This window comes from Drosophila sulfurigaster, chromosome 3 (assembly GCF_023558435.1).
Source record: "Drosophila sulfurigaster albostrigata strain 15112-1811.04 chromosome 3, ASM2355843v2, whole genome shotgun sequence".
Taxonomy (NCBI): domain Eukaryota; kingdom Metazoa; phylum Arthropoda; class Insecta; order Diptera; family Drosophilidae; genus Drosophila; species Drosophila sulfurigaster.
Window position 1 is genome coordinate 46,462,487 of NC_084883.1, and position 24,805 is coordinate 46,487,291.

The 24,805-nt window shown below is 39.3% G+C and overlaps 1 protein-coding gene and 1 long non-coding RNA gene across 3 annotated transcripts; one reads left to right on the forward strand and one right to left on the reverse strand.

Moving 5' to 3' along the window:
- Positions 1-335: 335 nt before the first annotated feature.
- LOC133843558 (G-protein coupled receptor dmsr-1) lies at positions 336-24,805 on the forward strand. Of its 2 annotated transcripts, none has more exons than XM_062277166.1 (4): positions 336-831; positions 17,509-17,763; positions 21,883-22,967; positions 23,032-24,805. In XM_062277166.1, the coding sequence occupies exons 2-4, from the start codon at positions 17,696-17,698 to the stop codon at positions 23,319-23,321; spliced, it is 1,443 nt and encodes a 480-aa protein (XP_062133150.1). In that variant the 5' UTR covers positions 336-831; positions 17,509-17,695; the 3' UTR covers positions 23,322-24,805. The 2 variants fall into 2 exon arrangements, with proteins under 2 accessions (XP_062133150.1, XP_062133151.1); XM_062277167.1 differs by lacking the exon at positions 336-831 and adding an exon at positions 17,216-17,302.
- Positions 14,986-16,957, reverse strand: LOC133843644 (uncharacterized). The gene is made up of 3 exons (XR_009894528.1): positions 16,101-16,957; positions 15,397-15,923; positions 14,986-15,337 (listed from the first exon to the last, which is right to left on the reverse strand). It is a non-coding gene; the product is annotated as an uncharacterized LOC133843644 (long non-coding RNA).

The window sequence follows — 24,805 nt, forward strand, 5'->3', positions numbered from 1 at the left end:
TGGCAGAAAACAGAAATGGAAAGAAAACAAAACTCGAGTTAAACACAGCCAGCGAAACAAAGTAATACCGAAAAAAACATAAACACACTCTCAAGGAGCAACAGCTCAAAACAGCTGATCAATCAGCTGTTCGTCCTAGGCGCCTGCGCGTCGAAGAGAAAGCTAAGAGAAAGTTAAGGCAACTTAAGAGAAACGCTTTGCAGACGCTGTTTGACTTTGACTGTATTTGCAATTGACTTTGCAGGATTGTGTTTGCGTTTTGTGGATGCTAACAACGTTGTCCATCGCGTGTGGCAGCTGCGAATGTGTGGCAAGTCACTGGCAGCAACAGTAGCCGCCAAAAGCTGCTGCGAAACGCAGCACAGTTTTGATTGCCTCTCGGCACGTTTAGCTTGCCTCGCATCGCATCGCATCACGTCGCGCATTGTGTCGTCGTGGTCGTCGCTCGACAGTCGCAAATTCGCAAGTCGCCAGTCGCCAGTTGCCGTTCACCATTCGTTGTTCAGTCGTCAGAGTCCGGATCCTTGTTTTGCCAATATGCTGTGCCCTTTTCGCATACTTGTGTCAGTTGTATTTTGTATTTCGTGCACTGCGAATCGGCTCATTCGCTCGATCAGTTAAACCCAAAAGAAACAGCTTATCAAATAAAAAAAAAAAAACTGTGAAACAATGTTTTCTTTCGGATTGAAATTCTTTTACAAATATTTGAATAAATTCTGCAAATACTAAAAAAATGTGTGTGTCGCTTGAAGCAGTGTAAAACAAAAAAATAAATAACAATTTGCGCTTGGAATTTACACCGAGAAACGTAACGCGCAATCCCCAGTTGCAGTAAGTGTCACATATGAATTATTACGGTCATTTATTTTGTGTTTAGTGCTGCAGTGCTATACGAACGCAATTCTAGGAATACGCAACAAGGACAGTAAAAAACAGGACAGAATAAATGCGAAATGGATTTGCAAAATGAGACGATTAAATAACGCTGTATAAACATCAATTGTTTTATTTGCAATGTTATTCCTCAGAATTGCAGACTTTATGCACAATTTCTAGGAAATTTTTCTTAGTCATTTAAATATTTATTCTGTGCTTTACGTTTTCCTTTAAAGTTTCAGCACAATTTGATTTTAAATTTATTTTATCACTCACACAATTCATTAAATTATTCTTTACAATATTTCATCTGATTGCTTTTAAGGTCTTTGCAGCCAAGTTTATTTCAATTTTAATCTGTTATTGTCTGTTTGTTCAATTGAACATTTCGACTGATTTGCCTTCGTTTTACGTTTCACGGTTTTATTTACATTTGCCACTTCCACAAAAATTAATGAAGTGTTATAAATGTTGACGCATTTTATTGACAAAGATGCCTATTTATGGTAGCAAAAATGGATAAACGCATCAATGCTGCTATTAATATTAAGTGGGAAAAGTGGATTGAAGGAAACAAACAAACAAATACGAGTACTTGAGTAAAGTAAATGTTTTTGAATGTTATTTATATAGAAATCTCGTCTTTTTGATATTTGATTTTCTTAACCCTTTTGTGTGCGCAACCAAAGTGATTGCTATCGTAGGGAATGAAGAGAATACCCAACTGAAAATGACAATTCGTTGAATAAAACAATAAAACGAACAAAAAACAAAATACAAACAATCACAAAATGGCACTAGGAAAAATAAAAGAGCACGTTGTTGGCACGTGACGAAACAAAACAAGAGCAAAGAGAATGGAAGATGGCAATAGATAAGAAAGTAAGAAAATGAAAATGAATTGAAAAGATGAGTGCTGAGCTGCATTGTTAGAACGGGTTATGAAAGAAACTGAAGTGTGCAAAATGAAAACAACTGGAAAAATCTTCTTCCATCTTCATTGTTGCCAACAGCCAAGTACAAATGTCGAACTCTCGAGCCCGCTGCCAGTGCAGGTAATAAAAGTTGTTGACTGCATTTCCCAATAACCGTGTGAGCTAGAATGTGTGGAGCAATGCATTGGACTGTTGACTTGTCCGTTCCGTTGCGGTGGTCGTCCTCATTGACAATTTGTTCTGCTGTTGTGTTAATTAAAATTCGCTCTGCTGTTTAGCGAGCGAGCGCACGACTGCGACCTGGCATCAATCAAATGCCGACGAAGCTGATAGTCACGAGGAACTTAATTAAAATCTAAGCCCCCAATGGCAGCGGACGCTACGCGACAGTCGCCATTTAATGACTAGAAATCTATCAGTTTGAGCGCCGATCATCATTATTTCTCTCGTTTAGTTTCCGTTCGGTTTTTCCTTTCCAAAGTTTTACAGCCGTGTAACTTTAACTTTAACGCTCTGTCATGACACGAAGAACGGATTACATTTGCTTTGCAGCACCAGTTTACGACTATGCCAGCATCAACTTTTAATCAAAAATCAGTTGAAAGTTTTCAATTTTGGGGTAAACAGCGCCTCGGCATCCCAAACTTTGCAAAAACTTTTCTTCAGAAGCAGATGAAAAATGCTGGGAATCGAAAATTACTACGAAACTAATTTTAATCATAAATTATAAATTTATGCCTCGCTCAAATGATAGCAAAAAGTGCTGAGTGATTTGAGCAACTCATCGGCTGCTGATGCTTCTGCTATGAGTTAAGTTTAAGTAAACAAGCAATTTGCATAACGTTGCGTATACGTAATAAAGATGGATATAAAAAAAAAAATCAAGTCAGTGTCGGAAGGAAATTCAGCGTTGAATTGAATGGATTTATTTTCTTTGTATGCTGCTCCTGTTTCGCTCTTATTGAATTTCACTTTTTTTCGACTTTTCTCCCCCGCGTTTCCTTTCGCCTATTTGTTGTTTTTTTCTTCTGCACGCACAAATATTTCCTTTTTCTCTTATGATATTGTTGCTGTTGGCCTATTTTTGTTTTGTTTTGTTTTTGTGATGTTTTTTTGTTGTTTCTTCTTCGGTGTTTGGCCGTGTGCACGCGTAATTTGAGCTGATGTACGATAAGCAGCGGGGACACACCCAATGAAATTCGGTGGACAGGACAGGAGGAAGGTGGGAAGAAGAAAACCTATCACGTGGCTGCGATTGTTTCATATTTTATTTGTGAGTTGACCTGGCACAGCCTTCGAATTGTTGCTCATTCCTCGTTGTTATTGTTGTTGTTGCCACAGCAATTCCCGCGGGCCTCTCGCCTACTTTGGCTTTTTTTTATGTGCGTACTTAGACGCAGATTTGTGTGCGAATGATACGTCAGGCTGGCAGCACGTAATGCCAATTATATTGAAATTACTTTCGGCAATGCAGCGAAATTATTTATGAATTCACCGAGCAAATCCAAAAATTATTCTGCGACTCATAGCAAAAGTCGACAGCTCAATGATAATGCCAAACGATTGGCAACTTTTTGCCGCAGCTCACGAAACAATTGTATCTCAAATACATTTCCGAGTTATATTTAGAGTGCTCTTTTCTCTTGTTGTTGGTTATATCAACTTCACGCTCAAGTTTTAATTTCTGATAAGCGAAACTTTTATGAATTATGCACTCTTACTTATAACAAACAAGTTGGCCAACAACGAAGAATGCCAAAAACTTGCACTGCAACCGACACTTTTATCACACCCCATCGCCCCACCCTCATAAACAGAACACTCTATAAAAACGCCTTAAGTATTTGGCCAGACACAACATAAATTCAAGTACAAAAAATGTTTAAAGAACAGAAAAAAGAGAACGAAACTAACCCATGAAAAAGTTGCCACCGACTGCTTGTAGACTTTTTGGCCAACAATTTATTATACAAAAATAAACTTGCTAAAATTGTCACAAAAATGTTTCATGGCATTTTACAGACCCAACAACAACGAGGACGACGCAAGAAATAAGTTGTGACTGCTCTAGTCAAGGGTGCTCTCAGTTCTAAGATACTCTTTGTCGACTTTAAGCACTCTCTGTCTCTAATGGGATTCATATTTAAGCCAATTTATAAAAACGAACTCGAGCATTAGTCGATGCAAGCTGCGGAGATTCATTTATTTGTACTGTATACCCCAAATTGCAATTGTCTGCAGGGTATGCACTGCCTGTGGCTAGCTAGCTAGCAGGAAATATTTATGTTACAAGCCAAACGCCACGCCTCAACAGTGAAAGAAGAAAGTTTCCTTCTTCCTGCCAGCAAGTGATGATGGATGTGCTATTGAAGCAATTTATATACAAGTATTTTCAAGATATATATTTAAAGTTGGAGAATACCAATACCTAAAGTGAAAGCCAAAATCATCAAAAATTTCAGTTTAAATAATAATTTAAAATAAAAGGATTTTAATAAAAAACAAGTAAGAAAGCTAAAGTCGATTGTGCTCGATTGTTATGAATTTACTTTATACATACGTTTCCTACTCGCCCTTCTATCCTATGGTTAGTGGGTATAAACATTATTCTAAGTGTAAATTTTCCCTTTCAAAGTTTCATAGTTTTTACAGGGTATTAAGACAGGAGCTGACTCCATGAATGCCAAACCAAAAGACAAAGGCGAGAGCCGACAGTCGCATAATTTATAAATCCTCGAAAGAGGTGAAGGAGAAAGCTATAGCAAAGAGCAAGTAAAGCAAAAGCAAAGCGCAAATTTGAGTTGCAGAAATGTAGAAAAAGACATTTTTCTGAGTGACTGTAATAAAAATGATTCTTTAAGGCGGAGAACTTTAAGCTTTTACGTGATGCTGAGAAGAAGTTGTCCAACTGCCGCTAATTGTTAAATGCTGTCAGAGCGGAATGTTCGGCAACATTTTGGGCGACAGCTCAGATGCCTGTTAAAGTGCTGGCAGATGTGTGGCATGTGTGTGGCATGAATTAAATAGCAGGCTGCAGCACGTTCAGGGCGATGACGACGATGACATTACTGGCAAATTGTTTTGGGGCAAAGTTTTGCTCCACTTAATGAGGTAGCAAAAGGTTAGCTTAAAACTACTAGTAACATATATCGGGGTATAGCAAAGCAGATGGCCTGCAGGCAATGTCATTATTTCGCCTCATCTTTTTTGATGTGCCGCAACTTGCAACAGAAACTTGTGTCTCGTGTTTTTGTTGCGGTAATGAAATAAAGCGGAAGCAACAACAAAAACAACAACAAAACTGTCATATTAAACATGAGTCGACCTTTGGCTAACGGCTTTTAGATAACGAGCATTTGAAAACCTGCCACTTCACAGGCTGACCCCAACTGCTGCTCGCTGTGGCAGTCTATGTGGCAGGGGGCAATGCCACAACACGTGCCACAAGCGAGGCACGAACTGGTGATGCGACAGCCTGTCGAGAGAGCGAGCGAGAGAGTGAAACATGCAAGGCAAATTCCATTTCAATGACTCGCATTCGCACTCACACAGGCTGGGTGGAGTAAACAAGAGAGCACTCGAGCACGTAATTGTCAGCACACACTTCAAACGAGTAAGAGTGCGGGGGCGGTGGCGAAAGGGGGGCGGGTACTCGTATTACGTTTTATTCATTTATTTATTGGCAATGGCAATTGCTGCGATCAAATTGAATATGAATAGACTCAAAATGCAACTGAATGCGAAATGAATGAATGACTAGACAAACGATGTAGCCAAAGGACAGACCATTCGCTCGGCTCTAGTCTCGGCTGTGTCCAAATGAGCACACAGGTTGCTTGCAACACATGTGCGTGCCACACACATTGCAGCACAGTCAAGCGAAGGGAAAAAGGGACGAAAACTCTACTCATTGAAAGTGCACTGAAGTGTGCATAGAGCTGGGGGGTTTTAATTTCGCTTGGGTGGCGCGAAAAACGCATCGCCAATTGGCAGACACTTTGGCACAATTGGGTCATAAACTAGTTCAAGGATCTCTCAGTCTGCCAAGTCAAGTCAAGTTTTTTGTTTTCGTTTCGTATAATTCAAACGGCTTTTTGATGGAGCTCTCTTTTCGTATCAATGGTGCAATCAATCGCCAATCGCTGTGTGCTAAAATATGCACATTGACTTGCCTCTATCACTCACTATGCCTTTGGCATAATTATGAGGTCATTGATATGGTCAATGAAAGAGAAAGAGAGAGAGAGAGACTCGTCGTCACCAACCACCGCCTTTCAACACCCAGTGATTTGTCCAACTACTTAAATAATTAATCGTCATGATTGATAGCCCTGAGGAAAGGCGTTTTACTAATCAGCAACTTGTTTACTTTCTCTTTTACTCTCGCTCTCTCTGTGTGTCAAGCTAAGCCGAAACTAACTCTAAGTAATCACATTTTAATGGCTTACTCTGGCGCATAATTAGAGCCAGTATTATTGTAGTTAATGGCTAGTGGGTAAAAGTGGCTACTTTCTTGTTTACTTTCTTCTCGCCCCTTACTACGTTCTCGAATTATGAAAGTCTGTCACGTTTGTCAATTAAAGCGAATTCCAGCAAATTGGCTAACCTGTTAGAATAACACAACTCTATTTTTGTATGCCCTCGACTGAGTAAAAAGGGTATCATAAATTTACGCACACAGCTTATAATAAATGTAGATTAATATCAAGTGATGATGTCACTGATATAACAGATAACAGTTGAGTAATTTATACATATTTCATATTGCAACCAATGTGACAATAGAATTTATCATACTTCACAAATTCATGAGAAATTTACTTCTTTATATAATCGAAAGAGTTAATTAGCATTAGCATCTAGCGTTCTAAGCTCTTAATTAAATGTTGTCATGTCGCTGATATTGCAGATACTTAATAGTTAAGTAATTCACAATATTCAAGACATTAATTTCTTTACGTCGAAAGTGTAATTTTTAACATTTTAACTCTTATGCTAACTAGCATTTGTAATTAAATCTTATAATGATCAATGATAACATATTAAAGATAATTATAATTTATACATATTTATTAATGTCACATTATTGGTGTGACAAATGCGATAATAAATTCCTTATATAATAAAAACTTATTTTTTAGCACTTATTAATAAAACATTGCTGACATTTAGCATTTAAAGTTTTTCCATAAATACTCATTTAAATGCCTTGGATTTCCTTCAGCTAAGCAGTCGTAGATTTGTGTTAAATAATAACATCACTAATCTTATAAATAGCTGTCGAAAAATGTATACATATTTAGTATGGCAACAAATGTAATAAAATTTGAGAACCCCAAAAGAGTTATATTTTAACGCCAACAACTAGCCCTCAAGCCTTATCATAAAACATTGATCTAAATGCCTTAGGAGTTGTTTTAATTGAGCATGCTTTCATGGCAATTAATTTATGTGTTCTTTAGAGAAAATTTTGTGTCCAGCAGATTGCTTTTCTCTGATAAATTTAAATTACCTTAGGATATCCGCTAGTCGAGCAACTTCTACTTACTTCTCTTTAATGAATTCATGCTTATTAATTTATATTTTGTTTAGTGAAAATTTCACAGCATGCTTCAGGGCGCGAATGAGTTCAGAGTGCGCTGCGTGGATTGTAATCGCAGCTCGCAACCTTTTGTCAGCTCGTATCGTAGCACTCTGACTTGTAATTCAATTAGTCTTCTTCATTGTTAATTAAAGCAAAAGACTTTGGCCAGCATGTGACATTGGACACAGTTGCTGAAACGTGGAACGTGGCCACGCCCTAAAATAATGTTAGTGTCGTGTGTTCGTGGTGTGTCAGCTGCTTGTAATTTCTCTATGTTTCTGCGTAAAATAATTAAAACAAACATTGTATGCCAGCATCCTTGTAAGGACACCAGCCGGGCAACAAGCTAAGTAGATTTCAAATTATGCCATTAGTGCTGATGACATTTGGCATGGGGCAGGCAGCACATACATTTACTTGGATGATGTGTGAAGTGCTAATGTGGCGCTAGTGTCTGCAAGTAAAGCTGGCCAAGTTAATTAAATATAGACGCCGCCGGATACTAGAAGCCCAAGACTAGTTTCAACGTGGAAATATCCCTCAATTTGTCAGCGCCAAGACAGCAAATAAATCTCAACAATTGTGACAAAATTACTAAACAAATCGCAGGCGATGATGTCCTTAAAGCGCAAAACAAAGAAAAACAAGCAAGAAAATGCAAATTGCATGCACGAAGGACTCGACTGTCGTCCTGTGAAAAAGTAAATACACATCAATCAGGGCAAAGTGAGTATGACAAAGGCAAAGTACGAGGATGATGGGAAGAGGGAGGCGTGCTGTCATAATAATGCCCACTCTTAAGGACTGCCTATTTCTATTTTGTCAGAACTTCCTGAGCTGCCTGACAGCTTTGATAAGATACGCTGCTGCTGCTGCTACTGCTGCTGCTGTTGTGCGATTGATTGAGGCTGACACAACAGATAAAAGATCAACAAACTACCAAAAAGTTGACAGCTACACTTTAAAGGCATCGGCAAATACGCACGTAAACACAGGACCCCCATCCCAAGGAGGTCCTTTTGCAGCATGGGATGTATAATAAATTAGCTATGGCCAACACGTAGGGATGTCCTATAAAATATTTGCTTGCTTGCCTGTGCGTTTCACTTAGACACCGAAATATTGTCAAGTGGTCAAGCAGCCTCAAACTCTCATGCAAAATTAACATTCCAAAGCGTTGCCCAGTAAATAAACAAAGCAAAAGAGAGAAGAACCCACGCACAGTCTCTCACACACAGTCCCCACACTTGACCTTGCTAGCATTCAGTCAAATGCGAAGGCTGCCACTGCTACTCGGCATTTTACAGCTAACTTGGCACTTTCTCCCGCAGGCTGCTGAGGGCTTTTTAATTTTTTACAGCTGCCATTCAGTAACACAAATAAAAGGGGGCGAACCTGGCATCCAGCATTGGGGCCCACTGGGGTTAGTGCCCCCTGTAAAACGACTCAACATTATTCATATTTGACAGACAGGGTCTATGGGCCCACGCGGCGTATGCGTTCTATTTGCTTTTAAGCCGAATTCTGCGCATATTTCACGTGGGCAACGCAACAAACGAGTTTTCTTCGCATTTCGTTTTCCCTGTATTCCCTGTTTACTTTATTTTTCCTGTTTGTTGTAGTTGTTGTTGTTGAAACGAGGAGCAGCAGCTAATGCGGGTGAAAAGCGTGAAAAACCTGCCAACCAACACGCTTGATCTTTCTATTGCCATTTCGAGATAAAGGCAGCCCGAAGCCCCATTTTTAAGCATGTTGCTGCTGCATATCATCAAAAGCGTAGCTTAACCTAATAAAGACTGTTTTGTTATTTGCCATTTTTCGACTGAAGTGAACTCATTCTCACAATCAATCAGGCAGATGGAGGTAACTGCAATAGCAGAAAGAGAAGAGTTCTGAAACACAGCCTAAAACAATTTGCATAAATAGGTCGAACCAACAAAAAAAGATGCAAAGCAAAAAACATGCCACAAAAGTTGGGTATATACTGTAAAATATGCAAGAAATGTTGGTCAGCATAAATGCTTAAAGTCTGCATATAAAATATTTAAACAAATGTGGAGTCGAGTAAGTCGAGCATTTAAATTGTTTGTTGCATATTTGAAAGGTTCTCTTTTGGTTCTCTCTGCTGCTGATTTATGCTGAGCAGCCATAAATTGTGATTTAAATAAACCAAGCAACGACAGCTGGAAAGTAGATGAAAATTTAAGGACACCAACTCATAAATAACTACAAGATCTGCTAACAATAGACACAGGTGTGTCTCAGGTGTATTACTTATGCTGATTTTGCATATTGTAGTAGACCTTGGCAAATGTATATTTAATGAAAATTTGTGCGTTGTGAGGTTGGCATTTATTATTGAGAAGGCTTTAAAGACACATAAATTTAAAGCAATTGATTTGGGTTGCGCCAACTGCTGTTGATTTGTGGTTAATAATAATCGTATAAGAAGCTGTGCAGGACATGGGTTCATAATTCTAATTCTAATGTTGTTTGCGGCATATTTCGCCTTTCCATTCCATTCCATTTGTCTATCATCTATTTTTGTACGCAAATCGAATTAACACAAACACTGACCCAAGGCACAGCTCATGTAAGTATTCTCGTGCCGTAGAGACCATAGAGAAAATTGCAATGGAGACACACACAGCAGGAGGCCCAAGGATGGCGCATGATGAGAAGGATATCAATGGCAATGGCACAAGGCAGCGGGAGACTGCCTCGCAAATCCAGCGAGCTGTCTTGCTGCTCATGTTAAATTTAGCATGTATTTTTTCTTCCTCGTGCTGCTGTTGTTTTTTGTGTTGCTCGACTCATTCATATCCATTGTGGCAAAATGCAATCAAATTACTTTGATGTTTCCATTAATGTCGTTTACTTTAACGTGGAGAGCAGCAAGAACAGCAGCAGCAACAACACTTGGCAGCTGACGATAATGATAACGATGATTCGACTCGTCGTAGACTACAGGACTCAGACTCAGCGTGCCTCATTTCATTTGTGTCCTTGTCGCTGAAAATCACAACACAATGTCCTGCCTGGCATTTTTATTGGACTCGCGTCGGCGTCTCCACGGCATTCCAACAATGCAAAAGTGCCCAAAGCGCGCTCCGCAGAAGCAATTCATTTGAATTATTATCCATTGAACTACACTCACTCACTTAGTCACGCCCACAGCAGCCGCCCACAATGCAAACAGCACGCAATTTCCCACCGACTTTTTAATGGCACGTTTTCACTTTCACTCTCAGTCAAGCAAAGAGAGCGCATTGAGTATTCGTTGTACTGAGGGGGATTATCTAACCTGTGCGTTTGTTGCATTGACACAAATAATATTTTCACTGGGCAAAGTGTCATTTCCGACGACATTTCCCGTCTCCATTATCAGCACTTTTCCGCTCATTTTCATTGTTTGCGCTTGGGGGAAATGCATTTCCTTGGCTATGACAAAGCAAAAAGGGAATTCTGCTGCTTACAAATCCTTAGCAAGGGACGAGTTAAGGTTTCCATAAAGCTCCTTGTCCTTCAGGTGATGAAATTAATTTTTTTATTTTTGTTGCTTTTTGCGTTTTTCCCAAAAACAAACTTTTCGCCTGAATGCGCTCAAAATTAATAAAAACCAAGTTTACCATTCTCTCTCCTTTATTTTTGCACTTCTCTTCGAATATTTTCATCAAGTCAAAAGTATTTTTGCCAGTTTTTAAGCCTGTTAAGGGCTTTAGCAAAGTTTTTCCTTATGCATTTTACGAGCCAGCTTTAATATTTTAAGCCGCATTTAATACCGAATTCCGACCCAAAAATATACTTTTTTCTTTGCAAATTTCCAATTGATTGAACATCTCAGCTTTTGCATTTATCGTTGGACAAGCTTCACTTGACACAAGCTCAATTTGGTTTTGAGGTGCAGGTTCATAAACACGGCCTTTAAATTAACTCCTAAGAAATATGCAAATCAATTGCAAAATTAAATAGTAAAAGCTCTTCAAAATTAGTTACACAAATATCAATTGCATTTGGGTGATCAAATTAATTTTAATTTATACATAATTTTTTATTATTTTAACTTAAAATAAGTTAGTAAGTTTTAGTTAATTGCGCTATACTTTAAGATACGCTCCACCTATTTTTAAAATAACTAAAATATTATGGTATAATATACCAAATAATACTAAGCTATACCGATGACTATCTATGGTATATTGATATTATAAAGTAAGAAATAAACCACGAAGTTAAAAACATACCAAATAAACATACCGAAAATACTAAATTATACCAAAAGCTTCATTTTGCGCAGAAAATATATACAATAAAGTTTAAAATATACCAAATTATCATCCAGAGCGAATAAGACTCGGCAAGCAACCTTTTGCCAAATCAAATTATTTCCTAACTAACTTCTGACATCTTCTTCTATGTAATCGTCCCCATATTGCTTAAAAGCATATTTAAACGGCAAAATAAAATGGTCTTTTATTTTAAATGCTCACAACTATTAATTTTGTCTTAAGAGAAATCTGTAGTTACCTAACATATTAAATTGTGTAGCTCTGTAAATTATTTAGTTGCCTAATTATAATCCCATTACTGTCTAAAGCATAAATTGATGGGATTGCTTGCTACTATATAATGGTTGCTGCTGTTGCATTTAGTTTTCACTCTGACCTTCTCTTTTAATTACAACGTTGAGTGCTCAGCTTGCCCAGTGGCCATTTACATAGCTTTCCGTTTCTTTTTCCACCCCTCTTTCAACGTTCTTTTCACACCTCGACCTTGAGTGCGACAAGCTGCTTTCAATGGTTGCTGCATTGGGGCCACACGCCAGGCAAAGCCAAGCCAGGCCAAGTCAAGTCAAGTCGAGACAGTCGCGCGCCAATGCGTCTACTTAATGATAGACTGACTGCCTGCCTCGTTTGACTACTTGACCACGCCCCTGAGCGAGTTGAATGTTGAACGCCAGGAGGCGACAAATTGTCAAGCTGTCCAAGTACTTGACATACAGCCAATTGTTATAAGGCAACTTGAGGGGTTGTCCGAGGAGGAGTTGCCTACTCACTTGAAGCGTGTGAAAAAATCAAGTTCAGGTGCAATGTCAGACAAGCAAATTGATTTTTTGTGTATACAAACAATACGGCGGCATGACACACATGGCGTATGCGTGTTATTAAAAGGCAGGCTATTTGTTTAACAACTGTATAATGCAACAATAGACGAGTCAATTACGCATACAAATACAAAGTAAAAACACACTTATCACGAACAATTGATTACGCTTATTGTAATAGAGAAAGATACACTTTGAACGAAACGTGTTCGCCAAGTTTGCGGTTGACTTTAATTCACGTCACTTACTCGCTAGGCTCTCGGTCAATTAACAGCAACTTTGTTTTGACATTGGCACTGGCTGAGTGCATTCTAAATCCCAGGGCGTGCTCTGAGATGCCCGAGAGCAAGCAAAACTTGTGGCTGTTCACTTAGCTAAGCTAAGCTAAGCCATTTGCACGCCCCAAAACGCACACATACATACATAGACATGTGCAACTTTTGGATGCTGTTGCAAATTGCTGCTATTCAGTTTGGCCAACTGGCAAGCGCCAACTATTTAACAGGTTTCTGTCAGCCAAGCCAGCACGTTTCAATTTGCCAAAATGTGTGTGTGTGTGTGATGAAAGGATGGTAAACTCTCCCCTCTCTGTTATCTCTTTGCCTAACGTTTTGTGTTTCAGTTTTGTGCTTTTAGGAAATTCTGCCACAGACAATGCACAGATAAGTGCTGCAAATAATATGAACTCATGTGTAATTGCATTGATAACTCAAGCTGTGTTGCTGTGTTGCTGCTGTTGTCGATTCGGTTACATTTTGGTTGCAATTCTTGGCCAGCACACAATTAGTTTGATTATAATGCACAAACAGACTGAAAATTTAACTTTATGATTCAAATTACCAAGCACAAGCATTGCTAATAAATAGATCCTATATCTAATGTAGTCCATTCTCATTGTTTGTCTAAATCACATTGCAATGCTGTTAAGTGTTTTGCTTTGAAACCCAAGACTACGAATTGCATAAGCAAGCCAAAAATATTCTCTTAGTCTTTCGCATCTTTAAGCAATTTTCTCTCATACGATATGCAAATACCAAAGAAGTTTTCATTGTTGTCACTGCTTTCTTCCTTGCCGTATTATTTTTTCTTTTTTTTTTTTGTGAAATGTCTGCCCGCATTCCCGCAGACAACATGACGTATGCGTGACAAGCACAAAAACATTGAATAAGTATACGGTACCGAGTAAGGAAGATAGACTGCTTCTTAGTACATGTCTTAAAAATACTTTTCTTTAGAAATCCAGCTCGGTTTCGCCATAAAAAGCAATTTGAAATGAGACACGCCCACAGCACCAGCAGCAGCATCAACAGCAGCGACATTCACATTAACTGAGTGACATTTGAGTTATTGGCAGCGACAATTACAAGGCCACGCCTTGTGCCAACGACACTCGCGACACCTGTGCGTATGAGCAATATGATTACAACAAAATAAAAGTACTTTCGCCGACACTCATTAAAGCGACATTGCCATGTCATCGTGACAGGCAATAAATGGCTTAGCGCGAAAGTCAGAAAACCACTACTAATTAACGACAGAGAATAAAATTGTTTAAACTCAATGATAAATGGAGAGTTAAGTGAGCGATCTGCAGCTGGGATTTTAATAACTCATACACTCACACCCATAAAAAGTGGAACAAAGTTGCAAGCAAGGCTTTGCTGTCATCACGATTGTGCAGAGGACAGCAAACGGAAATTTGTTAGGATGTTGGCTGACAGCAAGCCGAACCAAAGTCGAAGCTGGTCTGGTCACAATGTTTGCGGAATGTAACAGCACGACTATTTGTATTTGTATTTATTCTCGTACATCGTCTATTTGCTTTCCTTTCTATATTTATACGCTGTATATACAGTATATGGAGTAAAGTCCAATGGCCAGTCAAAGTTGTCGCACTCTTTTCATGGCAGCCACGCCATATGACAAGTTAAGCGCTTAGCAGCTTCCTTTAGTTAGTGAGTTGAGTCAAAAGTGCAGATTCCAGCAATTTAAATCGAGTTTTAAAGAGTGATTCAAGGAAAGGGTGATCATATGCATTATGCATGCAATTTTAAGTGTTCAACTACCAAGAGTTACCCGGTTGCTGCTCCCTAATGTGTTGTGTTACCCTTGGGCCAACTTAGCGACAACTGTTGTTATCGCAGTACTCATTGTTGTCCTTGTTGATGTTGTAGTTGTTGTTGTTGATGTTGTCGCGCGACATCATTTTTAGCAGCAGTAGAAGCGATGGGCGAAGGGGAAGTCAAAGCATGGGAAGCGACAGTTGGCTAACAAAGTCGCATAACTAATGAGAAAGTCGCTCTCGCAGCAGGAGAGAAGGAGAGCAAAGAGACCCTGATGATGATATAAGTTAATTGCAGACAGTTTAACACGCTGAAAACTTATGCGCAAACATTTTCCTCGCACAGCTGCAAAACTTTGCCAAAAGATTTTGTGCACAATTTCGCTCAGCTTAATACAAAGTAAACTTAAAAAAAAACCCAAAATTGAGTCGAGCATTAAAATTCTGCCAATCAGCAGATCAATCGAAATGTCTGCTACACATTTTTTTCCTTTGGTAATAGAAAAACTCTGTTATTGTTATTGTTGTTGTTGCCCCTTTTTTTTTTTGTTTTGAGCTGCGGCAGACAATTCACTTTCAGTTCTTCAGTGCTTGTTTGTTGGCCATTTAAAAAACAATTTAAAATAATGCCATTGGCAGCGCTCGAGTAAACAGAAGTGGCAAAAGCAAACTCAACTTTTTTTGTTTACACGAAAATAAGTACGAGTATATGCAAATAGCAGACGAAGCAGAAGTAGCAACTGCAAATAGAAGGGGGGGAAATGGAGAGACCAGCACTGTAAACAGAATCAAATCAATAATTGTAATCAATAGCATGAAGTGCATATTAATTTACCAGTTTCTGTGTCATTTCCTCAATCTCTCTCACTCACTTTCTCTTGGCTGGTTTAAAGCTGACCACGTGATGTGTGCTGCGTCAATGCATAAATCAAGTGTCGATGCCAGGCTAATGCAGGAGACACAAACAGACAGCCCAGACAGTCAGCGCACACGAGCTTGACTCAAAGGACACTCGGGGGCCCTTCAATTTGACTTGTCGCTCATTTTTCTTTGTTCACCGTTGACACAAAGAGCAACGTTGAATGCTTCCACGCTCGTCACTTGCCACACGAACTGCCCAGCCAGCAGCTTGGCCTGCTGTCACGAAGGGCTTCTCTGGGGTTGAAAAGGCTCGCGTAAATGAAATGCTGCTGTTTGTGGCTTGCATGCACAACAACAGCACCTGCCCACACACACACACACACACACACAAACACACACAAGTCCATCAGGCTCATCAGTCGCCTACTTTGCTGGCAAGCGCTACAGCACGACGTTGCCATTCGGTATTGGCATTCATCCAGCCTGCTTGAAAGGCGATGCCTGCAATGAGGAAATCAGTTTTCAATTTCTCATTTACCTCTATGACTGCCCGCGTGTGTGTAAGTGTCCACGTGTGTGTGTGTGTGCATTGGAGTGTGTGTAAATGAAAATGTGCTTCAGTTTGTGTTATTAAAACGCTTTTCATGCGCTAAATTAAGTTCTTGTTGTTGCTCTCACACTGCGTAATTGATTGCATTGATGTGTGTGCCTGTGTATGTGTGTGTGTGTCCGCTCATCCTTTGTCCCTGTCATCCGATGATGACCAATATGTTAGGCTCCCTGCTCACTGCGGGGAATTGAATAAAATCAGCTCCATACAAATGCCATTTGATTTGATTCTTTGCCATTGTTGCAAAAAGTGTAGCATACTTTTGTGCGCCAGCCAACAGCAGCAGCAGTTGCCCCTTCATTAATCATTTCATTTATCATTCCATTACACATACTCACTCACTCACATAGTTGGGCATACACACACACACTTTTGTAATTAAAAGCAAATTAATACACGATCATAAAATTACAGAGCTATAGGAATTTTGATGATATTAATGCGTGCTGCGTTACGAATTGTACCTTGTATTTTGCTGTGCATTTAATTAACATAGCGCGCGCCATAAAATTCCAATAAATTATGGCATATTAATAAGGTTAATTAATCCAAAACGAAAACAAAACAATAAACTGCCAAATAATGCAGCATAAAATTAGACACGAACATTAGAAATTTGTAGTGACATTCAAGTAAATTGGTTATTTTGACAGCTAAAACTAAAGCACTTTTGCCATCATTTGCATATTTAGTGTTGAAAATTAACAATTTTCAGATTTTGATGCTGTCTGTCCGCTTGCATATTTAAAAAGTGTTTGTTTTGTTGCCACTGCGGTTAGATGCGTCATGAGACGTGTTAATTGCAGAGCAGTCCAGCCGCAGACTCAGCCTCTGGCTGAGAACTCTGAACTATGGACTGCCAAGTACAGCTGACTCACAAATGCAATTAAAATCTCTGGGTAACAGAATTTGTTTCCAGCTAGCCACAAGGAATAAGAGTAGCAGTAAAACACATGACAGATAACAAATATAGAGCTGCCGAGCTGGACAATGCTGGCGAATGGCGGGTGAAGTGAGGAGAACGAAGACGAATAACGCTAGAGAGTAGAAGAGATGGATGTGAGTGAGATTTGTGCTTATGCCTGTGCCTTTGGCCAGGCGAAATGCATTTATCTGCTTTGTGCGTGTTGCAAAACAAATCTAATTTAACGCCACTGTGTACACAAGATATGCCCAGGATATGCTCAACTAATGTGAACTAGTAAACTCGGTTCAGCTGCATGTTTTTGCTGCTTATGACGGCTCGTCTCTCGTGGTAGCCAATTAAATTGTGAGTTGCCTCAGCTGTATACAATATTTTTGCAGCATTTTTATTAATCGCCTTAAAGCTGCCACTTAAGTAGCTGCCAGCTGCAGCATATGGGGTGTATGCGCAATGAATTGCAATTGGCATTAAGTATACGCCTACTTGGTTTCATAGCTAACCCACATTCTCATTCCCCCTTTTTGTTTTGTCTTCTTTTATTCTATTTGCAGCACTTGTCTAATATATTTTCACAATATTTAATTATTAATGCGTCTGCGGGCAGCGGACATTCTATGCAGCTGCTGTCGGCCTTGGCGGCTGCGTTGCGCTGACGAGCAGCAGCAACAATAGACTGTCAACAACAACTAGAGCTCGAAGAGAGAAGGACAACGACAACGGCAACGACAACGACAAACAATGGCCAGTGGCAATAATGATACAACGCCGCTCTACTGCGGCAGCGGCATGGATAATTTTCATACGAGGTAAGTTGGCAATGTCAATGTCAGTGTCATCGTTGGGGGTGTTCCCCAAGGACAAACACAATCACACACACCAGCACAACAAACCAGCGACAACAATCGACAACAGTCTGTGGGGATATTCAAGTATTAGCTTTGCTTTTGTCTGACATCAAAAATCGATTAAAGTACGTGCCACACATTTTTGGCTGCTTTTTGCTTCGCCCCCTTCCGAATGATTGGCGTCTACCACAATTTACGATTAATCCGCATTCTCCAAGGCCAATTGATTGTTAAAGTAATTCCCAGCTAAACACCATCACATTTTCACCCACATGTGTGTGTGTAAGCAAAATAATGTTATACGAACTGAGCAACAACAAATATTTATTGTTCTTGCATGCGAAAACCTCATAAAATGAAAAGCAAATGGTGAAAACAAGAAATACAAACCAATCGAGCTGAAGTAACTCATCGCGAATACATAATTTAAATTGGAAATTCGTTGATTATATGTTGTGTAGGTAGATTACAAAATTTGCATTTGCGTTTTTCATTTACAATCTACATCATATTTGAAATTTATGGCAAAGCCAGGGTTACGCAAAAAAAATTTTTACGCAATAAAATGGAAATTATATTAATAGCTTTTTTAGTTTAGTTTTATTTGCAAATATTTTATCAAATCATAAGAAATGATGAATAATAATTCTCAAAAATTAAGCGCAATTGGTTTTAGCATAAGGTCAAAATTTAAAGTCTATACATTTTATTGGTATTCATTTCATTTCTCTTTATTGCTATGTAAATAATTTTCATTTGATATTTTTATTATTTTAGTTTATTTTGCAAACGATTATGGCTTTTTTTTTTTAAAGCATAACAAATATAATGAATGCTTTATCATAATTTAATTTGAATTTCTAATAGAGTTTTTTTTTATTTATGGTTTAATAATTTGGAAATCTATTTTATTTATGTTACTCTTTTCACTTTTTCCTATTTAATGATTTACCTCGTGTTCGTGTAATATTTTTCTCGTGTATACTTTTCTTTGCTTAATTCTGATCTCAATCTGTTAAAATAAATGGACGAACATTTTATTAAAATGTGACTTAAGGAAATGTTTAATATATTTAGTGGATTTATTGGCATTGCATTCACTAAGTTTGCTACCTAACCCATTTATATTCAGAAGCTTATTCCCGATGTAAATATTTTAAGCATTTTCACTAAATAAATAAAACTTTAATTTATAATTTTTTTAATTGAATTTAAATTTGCAAGTTTCAAAAACTAATTCTAGTATTTGGTTTTGTCATAAACTGCAAATATTGAGAAGATCATTCTAAATGAGATTAATTTCATTTGACTTGTGTGTACCTAAGCCATTTTTTATTCGAGCTTAGAAAAAGCTGTTCGATAAGACCACTTGTATGGAAAACCCGTAAAGATGCGTTTATTATGGTCATTAAATAACTATAAAAGGCTTTATGACGCACATAAATTTGTGCCTAATATTGCACTAAGTATTTGCATTTGCTTTGCATATTGAACGCAATGTGATCCTAGGGATACGCGTATGGTGATACCATTCCACTGGTTGCATTCCGACTGAATATTGGATAACAATTTGAATTTGAATTTAAGAGTCTCGGGAAGGCAGGCGCATATATGGGCAGCAACATGTCTGGCAATAAAAATCGTCGGATGGCTGTCGCCGTGTACAGTGCAAACAGCGAGAGAAAAAAGGAATAAGGAGGCAAAGTGTGTGGGAGTTTCCTGCAATGCCAATATAGACTGTAAGCCTGCAGCATTTGCCTACTTACTACAACAGCGGACAAACAGCAGCAGCAGCAGCAGCAGCAACAACAATCGCGTTTTATGGCCCTTTGTTTAGTTTGCAGCATTCAAAAATTTTGTCGAGTTTTTATTGCCAACTTCTAAGGCGAAAACTTGGCGCCTGCCTCTAAAACCAACTTTCATTTAGGCTTTGGCTTTGGCTTTAGCTTTGACTTTGGCTTTAGCCTTAGCTTTGGCCCGAAGCTGTCATTTGTTCAGCGCGTAGGTGTGTGTGCAAATATTTGGGGTGTGCGTGAGTGTGTGTGTGTGTGTGTGTTTTCTCCTGCTGCTCGTTTGCTGTGCAGCAAATTAGACTCATTGGATGAAATAAATTGCGCAGCCAGCGGCAAGTTTAAAGACAACAATAATGCCAACTTTAACTTTATTTTTCTTTTGCAAAAGAATTCCAATTGCAATTGTTGAAAAGTTCGAGTGGAATTTCCAACTGGAATTTCTGTGCACAAATTATAATTTCACCAGGCACACGTTTCTTTCCAAGAATTGTATTTATGTAGTTTGTTCGGTGAACTGCTCCCTCGAGTTCGCATGCTGTTTTAATGAACTCAATGTTTATACACGCCTCACTTGAGCTCTTGTTTTTCGGCTTGCAACAGCTGTAAAAACCAAAAAACACTAACAACTACTACTACAACTACATGGAACATGGAATGTGCCCCATGTGGGGATCATAAACTTTAAGATTTGTTTAACACATCGTACGACAAACACATGCCCTGAACTAGGCCCAAGAGAAGGGGAGAGAACCAAAGTAGCAAGTTGTTGTGAACCCTTCGCATTCTCAGCAAAACAATGTGCTGTTGTTGTCGTAGTAGCTGTCGTTGTTTCTCTTTCTGTTTCTGTTTTTGTCTACCTTGGCCATTCATCAACGTGGATTATCAAGGGCAATAAATAAAACTAAGCACGGCGTGCCGATAGACACGACCCTGCTGCGTAGGAGTCAAAAGGAATGCTCAGTGCATTCAGACATTTGCGTTAGTCCCACAAATGAATTTGATGAATGGAGCTGTAAAATGGCAGCCCACTGTGTGGGTGTTTCTCTCTCAAGAAGCAAACTGTCCATTGCCTGTCCAAAACAATGACAAACACACTGCCAGCCAAACAGCGAGCCAGCAAAACCCGCTTCAATTTCGCACTCAATTTCGAGTCTGGGACACACGCACATCGAAACTAGTTAAAAGCCATTACAAAAAGTGCCACTGCGACAGGCTGTCCATCAACAACCCGCTTTTTTTCTAATATTTTGTGTTGTTTGCCTTCCAATAGAGAGTCAGTCATGCATGTAGCAACCATTTATTATTTTTTCATTTCACTTATTTCGATATTTTTTGCCGAAAAGGCTTGATAACATTTCGTATTATGCGTGTTAATTGCTTGTTTTGTGCGTGGCTTCATGTTCATGTATGTATATTGCGCATACGTCGCGTTGCCATGACGCTCGTCAGTTACACCTTAAAGGGTTGCACTTGACTGACTGTCTGACAATATCTGTCTCTGCGTTTGTTGACACATTGGCGTTACAATTTGTGTTGCGCTTTGTCCAACCGAATTTCAGACCATGTCTGTCTGAGGCGTGACAGCGTCGAGAGTCGAGAGTCTAGTGTCGGCCGTCGAGCGTCGGGCGTCGCCTTGGCGCTGTCTCTAGCAATTTAGCACGTCTTTAGCACACTCACACACACAAAGTGGCCAAGTGTTAGATACACATCTAATTGCGTAACCAGACACAGACACGCACTCATTCGCTTTCGCTCGCTATTTCTTTATGGCCAACTGGCAGACATTAATGAGACCTTGGTTAATTAAACGGCAGACCAAGTGCAATTCCAATTCCAATTTCAGTTCAGGTGACACTAAAGACAACTTTAATAAGCACACAGAGAGAAAAAATGTGCTAAGATCAAGAAAAAATCTTGTATCAAGATTATACGATGTCAAAACCAAAATGTAAGAACAAAATTTTGTTTTAATCTTTTTTTGACCTAAAAATTTTGTTTCAAGATATTTTTTTAAGATATAAAAAAAAGGTTTTATATCATGAAGTACAATCTAAAACCTAGAATAAAACACTCGGTGCAAGATTTTAATCTAAAAATAAGATGTATTTAATCTTAAAATACAAATTAGGCATACAAATTTTGATTTAAGATATTTTCAACTTAAAAATCTTATTATTGCTTTAAGCTCTTAAAAATCATTTTTCAAGATTCGGACTCTACTTTTCAATCTAGATTTGTTTTTTTCTGTGTATACATAAATATTTTTTTTCTCTCTTTCCTCTTTCAGCTATAAGAACATGCACGGTTATGTCTCGCTCGTCGTCTGTATTCTGGGTACCATTGCGAATACGTTGAACATCATTGTGCTGACACGCAAGGAGATGCGTTCACCCACAAATGCCATACTCACGGGCTTGGCAGTTGCTGATCTGGCTGTGATGCTGGAGTATATGCCGTACACAGTGCATGACTATATCTTAACAGACAGTTTGCCTCGTGAGGAGAAGCTCAGCTATAGCTGGGCCTGCTTCATCAAGTTCCACTCGATCTTCGCCCAGGTGTTGCACACCATCTCCATTTGGTTGACGGTCACCTTGGCCGTGTGGCGCTACATTGCTGTGGGATATCCGCAGAAGAATCGCTTGTGGTGCGGCATGCGCACCACCATCATAACCATAACCACCGCTTATGTGGTGTGTGTGCTTGTGGTGTCGCCTTCGCTCTATCTGATCACAGCCATCACGGAGTGGATGGATCAGCTGGATGCGCAGGGCAAGCTGATCAACAACATACCGATGACCCAGTATGTCATCGACTACAACAACGAAATGCAGTCCATGGTGGCCGCCTTGAATGCCACGCCCAGCAGTCTACTGCAGTCGAACGAGACGCAGTGGTTCAATGTGACCACGCCGCTGCCACAAGTGGTGCCCACTTCGCTGGTGGCACGCAATGTGACCGTGTATCGATTGTATCACAGCGATTTGGCGCTGCACAATGTCTCGCTGCGGAATACAACGTTCCTCATCTACAGCGTGCTCATCAAGCTGATACCGTGCATAGCACTGACCATACTCTCGGTGCGTTTAATACTCGCACTGCTCGAGGCGAAACGACGACGTAAGAAACTGACCAGCAAACCGGCAGCAGCCAGCAATGTCAATGGCAAGTCTGTAATCAATGGCAAGGCAGCGGAGCGGCCACGAAAGAACAGCAAAACACTGGAGAAGGAGAAGCAAACGGATCGCACGACGCGCATGTTGTTGGCTGTGTTGCTACTCTTCTTGATCACAGAGTTTCCGCAGGGCATCATGGGACTGCTGAATGTGCTGCTGGGCGATGCCTTCCTCATGGAATGCTATTTAAGACTGAGTGAGTAAAGAGACTCTACTTCTAATCACAGGCAATCTCTTTACCCTTCTCTCCCACTCGCTAGGTGACCTTATGGATGTGCTGGCATTGATTAACTCCAGCATCAACTTCATACTCTATTGCTCGATGAGCAAACAGTTTCGCAGCACTTTCACTTTATTGTTTCGCCCCAAGTTCCTCGACAAGTGGCTGCCAGTGGCCCAGGATGAGCTGGCTGCCACGCGTGCCGATGGACTGCGTTCGGTTGTGGCTGCCGCGCCGGACAACTGTCATACGATGGCGTTGCACAAGCAGCCGCAAGTGGTGACACTTGCTGCCACTACCACAACCACCACCCAAGTGACGAATCTGTAGCAGCAGTCATCGTCGCAGCAACCCAAAGTGGCTGTCGATGGTGCTGCTGCAATGGGACTGCGCGCACGCCTGCTCAGTGTCCTGAGGCGACGTCAAGCGGAGCGCGGTGCAGCAGCGAGTGAAAGAGATGCCACTAATGCTGCCACGCTGCAGTTCCAAACGATTGTTGTGGTTGTGGACAAGAGCAGCGGTGCCATAGACCATCAGATATGTCAGAGTCCCACTCCCAAGCATGTAACGTGATGAGCTCAGAGCGTGAGTTTAGCATAGCTTATGTAAGATATGATAACTAGTAGAGACAGAAATCTACTCGTATATTTGGTCCAACACACATTTTACGGTTGATGAATTATTTAGTGGTGCACACAATAAACTATATTGCATACATTAAGGCGTTTTGCATATTACAAATGAAAAAATGAGAAAAAAAACCCAAAGTGAAGCGCGCGGAAAAAACAAAATTCCACATCATTCATACGCACCGTTGGCTTTCGAAATGTGAAAGACAAAACACTGCGTTTCACAGCTCATTGCCAAATATAGATGTATAGGAAAATATGTACATATTTTTTTAATTTTTGCACACACATCATGCAAGGACACGCCCCTCTTCCCCCTTCCCCATGCTGCTGCCCTTTTCGATCCGTGGGTGAAATCAAACGGAATGACTAAGCAGATATGACGTGTTTCCTTGCCCCTTTTTCTCACACTATGCAAAAACTCCACAAATAACTACGAATTTTTTATAGCAACTATTAATGTATATAATAAATGGATAAACGAAAATATAAATCATATACACAAATATGTACAGATAACAATAAAGTTGTTACATTTGAGTTATGAGCTGCAATCCTAATGGAATTCAACTTAAATAGGCTCGCAGGAGTATTAACAATATATATATAAATATATATAATAAATATTTATGAAAATAAATTAATCGATAAGAAAAATAGCGTACAGCTTTTTGTACTTCAAGCTTAAGGCCAATCGAAATAAATATTTGAAATAATAAATAATTGTTGTTGAATCGCAAGCGTCGACTGTTTAATTTTAGATATTTAAGTGATACGTGAGAGAAGGCTGCATGAAAAATCTATTAAATATGCATAGAATATTCATATTTGAATCACACTCGTGAAAAAATTTCGCATTGATTGATTGAAGTGTTTGCAATTGAGCCCCGGCAAATATTTTCAATCGGAGACTTTGACGTAAAGTTCTGAACATTAACCACGAAATTGTTTTTGTGTTGCGCTTGTTGACAATTAACAATTAATAATACAGAACAACAAAAAATCAAATACAAATGTTTCACATGATAAAATCGTAGATAATGTAATGTAAAGTATACTCAATAAATTAATGGTTTAAATTGTAATTGTAATTGTAATTGTAATTGATTTCAAAAATGGTTGCCATTATGTTTGTATTAAACAAATAAGAATAATAATAATAATATAATAATCAATAAAGTTGTT

What these genes read in the sequence shown, in the direction of transcription:
- LOC133843558 (XM_062277166.1), top strand. Translation starts at nt 17,696, where the DNA reads ATGGCCAGTGGCAATAATGATACAACGCCGCTCTACTGCGGCAGCGGC. An exon ending in ATGGATAATTTTCATACGAG is followed by an intron (nt 17,764 to 21,882) that starts GTAAGTTGGCAA and finishes TTCCTCTTTCAG; the next exon opens with CTATAAGAACATGCACGGTT. An exon ending in GGAATGCTATTTAAGACTGA is followed by an intron (nt 22,968 to 23,031) that starts GTGAGTAAAGAG and finishes CCCACTCGCTAG; the next exon opens with GTGACCTTATGGATGTGCTG.